This window comes from Typha latifolia, chromosome 1 (genome assembly GCF_019914945.1).
Source record: "Typha latifolia isolate L0001 chromosome 1, TyphaL0001v2, whole genome shotgun sequence".
NCBI lineage: Eukaryota > Viridiplantae > Streptophyta > Magnoliopsida > Poales > Typhaceae > Typha > Typha latifolia.
In genome coordinates this window covers 4,120,792-4,133,863 of record NC_133086.1, presented here as the reverse complement: position 1 = coordinate 4,133,863, position 13,072 = coordinate 4,120,792, and the positions used below count along the sequence as shown (strand labels likewise).

Below are 13,072 nucleotides of genomic sequence, written 5' to 3'. Positions count from 1 at the left end.
TTAAGGTTTATTTTGTTCATTTTTAGATTAAATTATGCAAGCTATATAGTTTAAATGGTCCTCGAAGCAATCCAAAGTGCACAAATTTAATTGGGGCTGCGGAGAATATCTCCTGTTGTACATAAACAAAGAAAGAAAGAAAGAAAAAAAAAATCCATAATTAACTATCATTCAAATTGGAAATGTGACTGACAACTGAGTATAAAAGGGCAAAGCATCAATCATATATGAGATGAAAAATATGAGAATAATATCTGCAAGCCTCAAAATGCATGTCCTAATGATACAATAACATGATACAGGAAAACCCTTGTGAGCAAGGAGACAGCCCTTCCATTTGATTGTAGGAGAGCTACAATCATGTCTTAAAAACCTGAAAGAAGATTGCAAGGGGAGAAGGTGGATCACCCCCCCAAAAAGAATCAGAGCCAAGCTGCCCTCCAGGGAATAAAATATGAAATACTTCCTCGTGGATTTAGACAGATTTCTCTGGCCGCGAAAAGAAGAAGTGCCATAATCTAATGACACACCCTCCAGCATTTTTCTGCTCGGTCGCGAGAAAAGCAAAATGCTTTCACCAAAAGCGATCACTCAAAAATTTGTGTATCATTGATCCTTGTCCTTTGATGCCACCCCTACGCGTAGTACATGTACAGGCTGTTGGCAGCAGCACAGGCAATGGAATTCTCGGTTGGGTGCCATGCTAAATGGAGCAACTTTGTAGTGAAATCGTATGAGTTTCCATTAGTGTCAACTGCTGGGCTTTCTGATCCTGCAAAGATGTCACAGCATGACAAGATTACCGATACTAACTAGAATTAGGGGATAAGAGCAGTTCAAATTAAAAAATTTATAATAGAGTGATAACATCTATTAGGCCTACCTCGTCTGACAGCACGTGTCAAACTGCTCAGGGATCTTGCAGGCCTTGCAGGGTTTTGTACTTGTCTCCTAAATAGCGAATCAGACGAACTGGTCAATACAATGAGCATGGATTTTCAGGATATAAATTTCTGTAAGCTAGTAGTGAAGATATTATCCATTTCTTAGTTATACCACACGAAGTAACCTGTTAAATTCAAGTTAATTCACAGAAACACATCAGCTGATGAGTTCACAAATAGATAATCTTCTTTTAATTTAACATTGATACCTACAGACATGCTGACACATCATTTTATGAGTTCCCAAACATACAGTGATCTTACTTCTTTTAGAATTAATAATGATCATTAATCAATTGTTCAAGACTATCAAGGATCATACCTCATAGGATTTTTAATCGCTTCTAGAGTTGTTGCCTCATTGCTTCCGGCAACACAACCAAACACGCGGAAAAGGTTGCTAGCGGCAAACAAAGTTGTGGCATTATTATTAGAAGGACAAAATGATAAAGCTGTAAGTAGCCAAATATGAAAGTATACCTGTAAGAACCGGTTGCTACTCGTAAACCATCTCCACTTAGGCAGCACTCAAATTTGTCAAAGATTGAGTCATTTTCATACAAATCACAAAGCTGGAAAGAGAAAACAGCATTACTGTGAAGTGTAAACAACATATGCCATAATTGTGCTCCTAGTGACAATCAAAGTATGCTCATTTAATCATGAAAGAAAGCAACTCACCCTAGGCCTTAAATACTCATGGACCTGGAACGTAGCAACAGGACCAGTATCCATGTTTATGTCCCATAGCTGGATTATCATAGGGAAATAAGCAGGTTAGAAAGAGAACACTTAAAGGATAAGGAAACAAACATATCCATATACATGCTTGACAGGAATTTTGAAAGATCCACAAGAATGCAGAAAATTCCTACAGAAAGATACCACAGCAGGTGTGCTGGAAAATGTTAAGAGTATTTAATTAAAATACTTGTGTATAGGACTGGACAAATAGAACAGCAAAGATACCATAGCACATTAGCACATTCTCTCATCGTGTGTGGGCTATCAAGGGTAGATTTTGCATAATAACAATAGAAGCAGTGAAATTACTGAAACCAGCTGAATTCAACCAGATTAAACTAGATCCAAAGGCAATATAGGACTGGACAAATGCAAGTATAATTCCATTATTGCAGAAGCAAGCTTGACAGCTGGCGCATAATTCGTCCTTAAGCATGGCTAAAGATAAGAAAATTGCAGTTTATAATTTTATATAAGAAGCAAAAACTTCAGTTCTGGGTTATATGTTTGGCAAATCAGCATAGCCGGAATCAGATGATACAGCAAATTAGAGAAATAAAAAGTGGACTGTTTTTCAGATTTAATACTATTTTAATAAAAACTTAAAATAATAGCATCTTCTAACTATCTACAGAAATAGGTCTTTTTTTCTTTCCTTGTTATTTGCCACCTCATCAATCTCTGTCATGTCATCATCTTCTCCACCCTTTCCCATCTCTCCTCTTTCTCACCCAACCAAAACCACCCTCTCCTAATCCCGCCCAAACTCTCTTTCTCTCATCCTTTCCCCACTCTACACCTACCTCTCTCCCTTCCTCCTCCTCCCCTTTCCCATTCCAGTACAGCACCACCACCGCTCTCGTCATTCTCCTCTGCCGCACTTGACCCGGTCGGCACTGCCATTCCTCCACTGTCTCACATTGTCACTCTCCATAGAGTGACGATGGTTGTCATGAGATTAGAGAGAGAGACACCTAAGTGTTACTTTGGAGGGGAGGGGAGGGGAGGATGAAGAAGAGACGGTTTTGGTTGGGCTGGATGAAGAAGAGGAAAGGAAGGTGGAGGGATAAAGATGGAGAAGATGATGACATGGCAGAAATGGATGAGTTAGCAAATGACTAGGATTGAGAAAACCTAGATCTGTAAATCATTTAGAAGTGCTACTAATTTTGAAATTTTATATTAAAATAATATTTAATATAAAAAATATAAAAAAAAGGTGTTACAAGAAAATGCAGCATGATATGCGGATAAATTCAAGATTTATTCTTAATAGGATGCATGGGCTTTGCAAAAGGTTGCTGTAGTTTTGAGTGGTTCTAACTGGAACCAGGTGACATGACAAAAGTAGGATTCCATAAACGATTAGAAGGACCAACTGTTTTGCAATTGCTTGTCAAATAATAATAAGATTCAGCCCTGCATGTGTATGAAGAGTAACCCATTAGAAATGACATTGTATTTACAAATATGATGATCTTACATATAGGCATAATGCCCTACAGGTCCACGAACCAACATCAAGACATTTTCAAAGTATGCCAAAAGTATTATTGCACAAGGTGATTTCCACTTCATAAGTTGGCTCAGGAGATAATTCTTAGCTTTCATCTCCCAACAAATATTCTTGCTTGCGAGGTTGTACCCATTGCAGCCATTAGAAGATTAATTTTTTTAAACTGCGAGTAAAATTATTAACAACAGATACCACTTCAATATTTAAGTTTTAACCATCAAATATTTATGTCTTTTATTTGTTTCTTCTTGGAGGAGAAAAAGTTTGACTTTTCTCTTCACGTATGCCCTTTCCATGTATACAGGAACTTGCAGATGTTTGCTCCAGCTAGTATGAACAAGAACACTAATGGACTTGTGGGTTCCATGGCAACCAGATTTCTTAATTCAGCTGTGGAACTAGGCACCAATATCTAGGGGTTAAACCCAAAGTACAAAACTCACCAATTTCTTCTGTGGGAGGAGGTGAGGGACCACCCCCGTTACTTCCCTCAAGCTTCACAAATAACATCCAAAATTCAAATAATGCCTATTGCCTAGGTGCCTCTCCTGAGTCAACCACTTCTTTGCTAACCGTACATCAACCACCTCTCCAAATACCATTCCAGATTATATATACAGTGAGCTCTAGTTCATCATGATCTTCATTTCTTTCTCCATGAAAAATCTAATAAAATTCTGAGCAGCACATTCATCCGAAAAATTTCTATAATATCACTTTGGAATCAACTTAATCTCATACAAGAATAGCCATTCTGCACCTTGACATTGTTTAACTGCTCAATAAAGCACCAATATAACCTAACATGCATGTTACCATGCAAATTTGCATTTCATTAACCATGAATCAAGAACATAACTACCAAAAACATTTCAAACGACACAATGAGCATCAAAATAATGTAATATTCAATGTATCTAGCTAAACCACAATTAGGTTCAAGGGAGATGGATTTTCTCCTTTTTATTGATAAGAGATGTTCCTAAACATGAAAGATATTAAAAATTCAGAAGGCAAGCATAATCAAGTTAACTGAGATTGACAGAGTAAAACCTGAACTAGTTAAAACAATATTAAGGATGGAAACTACAGACCTTAAGAGTCATGTAATCGCGACTGAGAATATGCCTTCCGTTCTTCGCAAACTTGATATCTGAAATTGAGGCAATAATCTCAGTGAAAAAGGACCTCGAACCTGGTGCCTCATGCTCCTCAAACCTGTGAGGACGTGATATTAGCTATTACATAAGACACAAACAAGACTTTATTAAGCTATATGTACTTATTTGAAACAAGTAGTAAAATACAGAAAGCAGATCTAAAATACAAGATTCTTATTGGAGTGCAGTACAAAATAGACTACTTACAGCTGGGAATGATTATCGCATAAAGCTGATTGCCTCAAATCGATAAGTCGTATAGACCCCTTTGAACTACTATAGGCCAACATGTTACAATGAGTAGGATGAAACTCGGCGGATGTTATCACCTCTGCAAATTTAAAAGATAACTTTTATTTTTCTTCTGTCCATTCAATAAAATGAAAAGAACTTATCGCAATCTAAATGTAAAATTATCAGGAAGAAAAAACTTATGGCAAGGTACTTAGGCGAGGATATATCTGACCCAAAGTATGTTCCAATTGTAATGCAGATATATTAGTTCACAGACAAAACAGTAAAGACGCCAACTTCATATAGCAATGTGAAGGAAGAAGGTTGGTGCGGATACCAACAATGATTGAGCATATCCATAACATCCAACGAAATGCAATAAGCAATTCCAAACCTTTGGCCACAATAAATTTGATCCACAAAGGCTGTTCAGCATGAATCTCTTTGTTTATAGTCCTATAAACAGCATAAGTATCCGAATCAAGGAAAACCAAGCTATCATTAGTCTTTTTTGGTTCCTCCTAGAAGTAAATAATAGTAATCCTAGAAGTAAATAATAGTAACTCTTGACATATTTTAGCTCACATGAGATTGGCCACAACATGGATAGAAAACAAGATACCTACTTTCTGCATAACCCTTATCTCGAGAAATCATAGCATGTTATTTAAGTTCAAGTTTTGCAAATATTAGCCATGATACATCTGCCAAAACACTTAATCTCCAATATGCAGCATAGCTTGTAAACTAACTTAATCTTCAAATTGATACCATCTGACTTGGTCAAATCTAAGAAAATTTCAGTCATTATCAAAACAATCCTGGATGTCAAGGTAAAAGTTGTCCCTTTCAAGCTTTTTCAATCCAACAAAAAGTTATCAAGTTCATATACCATTAATTCTCCTATAGTAGGAACTTCCATGACAACACATCTAAAGGAGAATAAAAGTGCAGAACAATTTGAGACAGGTAAAGCTAGAAAATAAAAATGCTCCTTCAATATTACTTCAAATCTAACTGGATTGTTCCACATCTCACATATTTGACATTGGAGATCATAACAAGATAACTGTACTTGTCCTTACCCATATGTAACACCAAGCGAAAAATTAGTCATCTGCTTTTCCTCAACGGAAAGATGAAGAAGATGGGCAGACTATAAAGAAGACTAGCAATTCATATATAATTTAATACTGAAATGAGGATGTCTAGGCAAATGCCTAGAAAACAAAATTTGAATCACATACATAAAACAAAATTTTATTGTATTTCTAATAAGAACCATATTCGCCGTTGGAATCTATAAACCTAGCAACATTTGCCAAAGTTTGAATATCAAGAACAACCTACATGCTTTAACATGATAAAGATTTCTTATCCAAGCAGAACAAAGTGGGCCAAGGCATACTCCGTCTAAGGCAAGTACCTATGTGATAAGGTGGTCATTAGTTTCCAAACAAGGTTCATAATTGTACTTCTTTCTTTTTTACTGCCTTGACCAGGCATCTTTTAAAGAATCAATCTAGCACCAAAACCTGACTACTTGTCTTCTCATCTACTTATGATAGTCTTCTGGAACATTGGTGGTTGTTAGACTTGAACAACTATTTATTGTCACTAATGGAATAACAAATAAGCCAAAAGGTCAATAGCGTATAAACTATTGCCATGTCAAATGCATTACAGTAGTTGCAGGACTGCGTGCAACTTATTCATCTTAATTAATCCAGTTCTGTCATTGGTGTAGATTAAGAATATGCACCTGTAAGATCCTCCATGTTTGCAGGCTTAACATCAACAATGTTAAAACTCTGGTTGCTTATTTCCAAGTTCCAAAGATTTATACGCAAATCATCTGCCGATATGAAAGTCTCATCATCACTGCAAAAGGAACAAAAAAATATCAGGACAAAATAATTACAAAGAAACACTGTCTTGACTGATTGAGATGACAGCAAGAAAGATAATCAGTTAGAAAATTTTAAGAACATGAAGCTGATTATAAATTTGTATTTTGGGTAGACGAATTAATAATAAAGGAAATAAATGTAGACCACGATCAAAAAAATATTATGAATGATGTCAAGATTCATCCTTGCAATGATGAAAAGTAGTACAAAGTTAACAGAATTATCTTATGTCAGCATCAAAAAGTAATGTATCTTCACCTAAGGCTGTAACCATGAAGAAACATCCAAATTAGCAGAAACCTATCTTTTCTGAAAGGATCAATCCTAGACGATTTATTTGGGCAACCGATGGCATGGATTGTGATTCACCACGAGAGGGTTTCCCTTGCTCTCACGTTCGAGTATTTGCTGGGGACGGGGAGAAGCAACATGCCCGAGCTCCTCTTGGCTCTCAGATCTTAGTCATTGAATGAATTGAGGATTAGACCCTGCCTGAGAATATCATAGTTGAAACAAAATATCCATCGCGCTTTCCAGGTCCATCCAGAATTGGGTCAATAACATTTGTTAGAAGTTGACAAAACATTAATTCTCTCTCCGTCCCAAAAACCTTGTGGTTACAACTTAAAATTTTGTATTCATGGTTTGAACTGTGAAGTGGTGTGACACTGGATCGTGATTGCAGGTACACTATATGTTGGCAATAGAACTTGTGCCTCCTCTCCTGGAACAGCAGCAAATGCTCAGCCAAAAATTATAGAAACTTCCTTTCTCTTTTCTTTGCTTTGTGTGCTTATTTGCAATCATCCCACCCCTTCTTGTAGTGAGCCATGTTTTAGCCATTGCATTTACAACCGCTGCAAATATCTGCAAAAGTGGTTGTGGCCATAGTTGCAGCCGTGTATCACATGTTCCACCATGAGATGGAGAGGTCATTTTAAAACCTTTTTGGCAGATGTTGTTATGTTAAATTAACAGGGGTGATCTAGGAGCATTCTCCATAAAGGCAAGGCTCAATTTAGAAAATTTGAAACAGTAGGGCATATGGCCTTTTACTGCTATATATATAGCTTGGAAACACAATTGTTTGCTTTTTGTTTAATGCAAATCATAATTTTCAATATCACATTAATTTGAAAAAGGAGGTTCTAAAAAAATACTATCTCATTGAGCAGTACTTTAACGTAAATGATAGACATGTCCAACATAATTTTTTGTTATTTCTAAATGAAATTCTTATTAACTACTTATTCTTCCCACTCCCTCCACCCAATAGAAAAAAAATCATATCCTGCATAATTGATGTCATAGTAAGTTCATGGTGACTCTAACTTCATTTAGATAGAAATAATAAAAATACAAGTAAATGTACTTGTATGATTGAGTATGACGACATCAGTAATTAATACTTACTACTGCATGTAGCACAAAATATTCAAACATATTTAAAAAACTAAAAAACTCCAGATAACACAGATAGCATATGTTGTTTTAAAATTAAAACAAGAGAAATAAACAGTGTAAGGAGTGTGGACCTGTTGTTTGAAATGGAATTAATGTGATAATCATGTGCGTGAGCGTATACTCTTCGGCATCTAGCTACGAGGCTTGTTTCCTGGCTTGCTACCTGAACATACAGAACACCATGCAAAATATATAATTAATCAGAACATACGAAATTAACTATAATTAAACAATCTCTCAAAAAGACTATGATTAAACAAAGAAAGAAGTACCGCATAAGACAACTGAGATAAAAGAAATATGCCAACAATGTGACAAGGTAATCAATTGAAGAAATTAAGATGTTAAACAGTATGCGACATTTATCTAATATCTACTGGGCAAGCTTAGACTGATAAGTATCATCTATTCATCACTGAAACAAATGAAAAGTAGAGCTGAATACAACTACCACTGGCAAGTGTAATGATGAAAATCCTCCAGGTGGGAATGAAAATTCATTGCTTGTGTAATTGCATGGCCTTTCCGAACATCCACCATTTGGAAGATATACCCTAGGGCTAGTTGTGCTGGAGCTAGCGGTGGTACCACTTCTAGGAGAACGTGAAGAATCAAAGTTCATCTCTGAAATCTTTTTTATCTTCTTTTCTTGCACCTGTATATGAATGACAAACTTGCAGGTTAACAAAATAACAACCATGTGAAGATAGTTTTGACTTAAATAAGGCACAGACGTCAACATAGAGAGAGCATCAAAGTGCTCCAGCTCTAGTTTCCTCGAGCAAACATAAAAGATGAGAGGTACTTAAAGAAGTACAGGAGAAGATGAGGCTAAAAGAATGCGACAGAACTGAAATATCATAATAAATCAAACTAAAGTTTACTTGTGATCACTTATACATAACTTATGCAATCTACAGTAAAGGAAAGCATTTTTTTATCCCAACAAAGGCTCCTGCTATCTATTACAGAAGAATATTACAACTTTATGGAGATCAATCCCCATAAACAAACTATGGAATATCACAAGTTAAAGGAAACAGAACTCAAAAGTGCATTCAAAGGAAAAGACCATCACATATCATAAGACCATAAAACAGAAAGATTGACTTCTGTAAGCTTCTCAAAGGTTTGACGAATACCATTTAAGCAATAACAACATATAGTATAGCATGACAAAAAATGTTTGAATCAAACAAGATCGCCTTGTAATTTTCGGTCTAGTGATTGTAACATTAGTACCAGAAGACGTTTTTGGCACAATTTCTAGTTATAGACATTATGAAATATTGAAATTCAAAAGAAAGGGCATCCATGGGTCTTCAATCCATGTGGTATCTGAGAAGGCCAAGATGTTTACCTTACCACCATTAGAGAGGCTATTTTTCAACCTTGAACCCATGGCAACTTGGATGTGCAAGAGGCAAACCTTACCATTGCACTAAGTGACTCCCTTATAATGAGATCAAAGGATAAATAAGAATATAAGGTACATAAGGATAAACTGCAGACCATTACTATGCACATTTTGAACATACAAAGCAAGCAAGAAAATGTACAACTTACAAAATATTATGCCTAGTAAGCAAAAGTGCTTTTGCATCTCGATCTCAATGGTGGTTGGAATTAATCACCATAGCTCACTAAAGGTGTCATGACCAAGAGGTAACTGACGCATCAAAGGATCTGCCATAAGTCTATAACTGTTTGAAATAGTTTTACGAGCTAGAAGCAATAACCCAGACCAATAAGTCCTTTTAAACATAAAAGATAATATAAAAATTAAAAAAAAAATAAGTGCAACAAGGTACTTGGGAAGGGGGGAATACATCACCAACAACTACTAAAGAAAAAAATTCCAATCTGGTTGTTCTGTGCAAATATTTTACAAATTCACTTCTCAAATCATCATAAGAATTGTTTTCCATTTTTCCTCCATGAGCAATAAATATGAAACATTTGATGTATAGAAAAGATGCAATCTGATATTGTACTACACAGAGTCATATATACTGGGAGAATGAAAGCTGACAGGCAGTTTATTGCAATAATGAAAGATCTATAAGATACACAATGTAATACAGATAAATCATTACCTCAAATGCTTAACATTGAGGCTTTCATAAGAAAATATGAAACATTCACCATAATACAAAGAATAGAAAAGGAAAAGTGAAAAACAAGATATAGTTTGTATCTGATATCATGAAAATACTTATTACCACGACAAAAGGAAGTCAATTGTGAGTACATTGAGTACAATATTCCCTTCTAAGGATACAGGAATAGAGGGAAGCAAAAGCACCATATTACAAGAAACTCCACGTAAGAAAGGAGGAGAGACGGAAGTAGCTTTATACATTCAAAATATGCATTAACAGACAAAATGAAAGATGATCAAGAAAGTACAAACCACCTTCCAGAACTTGATTGTTTTGTCATTCGTGGAAAGAAGAAACAATGCATTATTGGCAGTTTGACACCAGCGTATCTTGTTAATCTTCTCTTCTATCTCCAAGCTCTTAAGGTAGTCAAACTGATTCCAAAAAGTGAAGCTATATCACAACATAGGAAGATAAAAGAGACCTGGGTTAGCATTCACAGAAGTTTGGAGATACAGTACCTCTGGTTCATGACTTTGAAACTCGGTTCTGTAACGGAATTCAGGGTGCCTGCTAATTGCGTAATCTTCCCTTTCTAGATCCCTTCTTTGAACATGCTAAAAAAATAAAGAAAATAAGTAATAACTTGGGATAAAAATATAGGAAAAAAATGTTGACAATAGATTTTAGAACTTGTGAGTTGCATCCCCTACATCCTTATGATCCGTCCTTTCAAATAAAACTACACGCCCTCCTCTATCTCCAGTGGCTAGATGATTTCCAGATTTATCAAATTCTATCGCTGAGATAATGTCAACTGCAATCAGAAAAAAAGGTCATGGAGGTCAGCATAATAAGATAGTCCGCTAGAAAGTTAAGAAAGATAACATGTAGATCATGAATAGTTGTGCCAGTTTGAACCATTGACCCATGCTTGATTGCACCAAATACCAATAAGCTACAAACCAACAAGTCAAAGGGGCTGCAGTGTTGAGCAAACCCTGTTCTGCAGCATGCAAAGGTGATATGCTGACAGCCCCATGGCAAGACTGTTTTGTGGCAAGCTGGCAGGTAAATCTATGTCTTAAGGTAACATGTATGAGCATCACAGTAAGGTAACACTAACTTGAGAAAAGGAACAGTACAGAAAGGTAACGTCGGCCAAATCCAGTCAAAAAATTAAGAGTTTAAATAAAGTATATACGATATTCATACGTGTAAATTTTGCCATGTATCCTCTGAGAATATTGGTTAAACAAAAGCATATGGACACAAACTAACTTGCTATTTGGGATCACTTAGAATGGTATCACGTGTAGGGGCAAGTGCAAGGTGACATCAGCAGTGTAGAGGACTCTGGTTGCCATCTACAGTTGTACTACTAGCTATAGTTGTAGCACCACAGACACACCCACCACCTGTGACAGCAAGGTGTTGCTGTTGATGCACTACCACTCCGCAGAAGCTACAGCTACTACTCCAATGCCACACTTTTCACTTCATAGAAAAGTAAGAGATGATATGTCCATTCTGTGGAGCACATTTCTCTTATAAAATAAGTGAAGTTCGATACTACTTCAAAAAGGTTCATTTATATGCTAAAGATCAGCAATTTACCATAAAATTAAAAGCTGCAAAAGTGAAAAATACAACATCTAAACCCATACAGTGAAAACTTTCCAAAAGACCGTGACATGCAACATTTGAAAAAAAAAACACTCAGCTGAAGTGAAAATAAGTACATTTATGATAAATTTTAGTGCACACGACTTTGAGATAATTGAATTATACAAAGATCCAAATACAAAAGAGTATTTTAGTATCAAATTCTCATCGAAAGATCTACAATAAAAGGCAATTCATTGCAGGATGACTAAATCTTCTAAAACGTAATCCTGTTAATCTGGTTGAATAGAGTTTGACATAGTGTTGCTTGAAAATACTACAATGAGTTACTGCTTCTTCTAAGTTACATGAAGTGACAAGTTGGCACATGAAAGCTACAAAGATTCCCGAAAGCATGCAAAAGAAAAAAAAAAGACAATATATATATATATATATATATATATATATATATATATATATATATATATATATATATCGCAGACTAATTAATGCATAAATTAACCTGTTAATTAAAACCTATGTAGCAAAACAAGAGGAAACTTAGGAACTACGAGAGTGACACGACACACACCAATTCAAACAGATGACCCAAAAAGACAGTAAATTTCTTGCTTTAAAGGAAAAAGGTAAATAAATAATCAATCTAACACTCGATTTAAGCGAACAGACAATGAGAAGCCACGGAGCCCTAATTATCTAGCGGATCTATACCAGATCAAAAGGAGGGGCAAGAAAGAAGGGAAAAAAGATCGCACCTTCCTGTACTTCCTCTCCCGCAGTCCGCTCGCCGAAGACCTGCGAGAATTTCCACTCGAGCGGTTCCGCCGCCGCCGGATGCGCGACGTCCTCGGCCGCCATCGAGCTCATTTGCGGTGAGAATACCGGCGAGATAGAGATCGGCAGCGGAGATCGGAGCTCCGGGAGGCGAAGGAGGTCACCTGCGGAGAAGTCTGGCTCGGTTCGCAGCGGCGACAGCTAGGGTTTCCGCCATTTGAGATAGAGGAGAAGAAGAGAGTTTGGGGGCGAAATGGGGGAATACGGTGAGAGGTGGTGATTGACACCGGAGGTGAGGGGAAGGAAATGGTTTCTTTCTCCTCTCTTTGGACCAAGCGAGGGGTGACGATTGCCTGCAACCCAAGTCGTACGAAATGCCTTTTATTCGCTACGGCATCCATTAAAAAGCTACCGAGTATCCGATACATCAAATTCCTACAGCTAGAATAGACACAATTTCTCGCTCGTAACGAGTATTCTTCTCCTTATCCCCCCTCCCCCCCCAAAAAAAAGTCTTCTCTCTTCTCTGTGAATAATTTTTCGGGCACTTAAAACTTTACCTAGAAAGTCGAACTAATTGTTTCACTATATTGGACGA

At 36.5% G+C, this 13,072-nt stretch overlaps 1 protein-coding gene across 2 annotated transcripts; it reads right to left on the bottom strand.

The window, feature by feature from the left end:
* Nucleotides 1–202: 202 nt before the first annotated feature.
* On the bottom strand, nucleotides 203–13,035 carry LOC140794778 (serine/threonine protein phosphatase 2A 55 kDa regulatory subunit B beta isoform-like). Of its 2 annotated transcripts, none has more exons than XM_073146968.1 (14): nucleotides 12,456–13,035; nucleotides 10,788–10,891; nucleotides 10,596–10,691; nucleotides 10,389–10,508; nucleotides 8,424–8,627; nucleotides 8,044–8,135; nucleotides 6,361–6,479; nucleotides 4,572–4,695; nucleotides 4,299–4,422; nucleotides 1,626–1,694; nucleotides 1,425–1,516; nucleotides 1,267–1,344; nucleotides 884–951; nucleotides 203–772 (listed from the first exon to the last, which is right to left on the bottom strand). In XM_073146968.1, the coding sequence occupies exons 1-14, from the start codon at nucleotides 12,565–12,567 to the stop codon at nucleotides 636–638; spliced, it is 1,539 nt and encodes a 512-aa protein (XP_073003069.1). In that variant the 5' UTR covers nucleotides 12,568–13,035; the 3' UTR covers nucleotides 203–635. The 2 variants fall into 2 exon arrangements, with proteins under 2 accessions (XP_073003069.1, XP_073003059.1); XM_073146958.1 differs by having other exon boundaries at nucleotides 8,421–8,627; nucleotides 12,456–12,790.
* Between the last annotated feature and the right edge of the window lie 37 nt (nucleotides 13,036–13,072).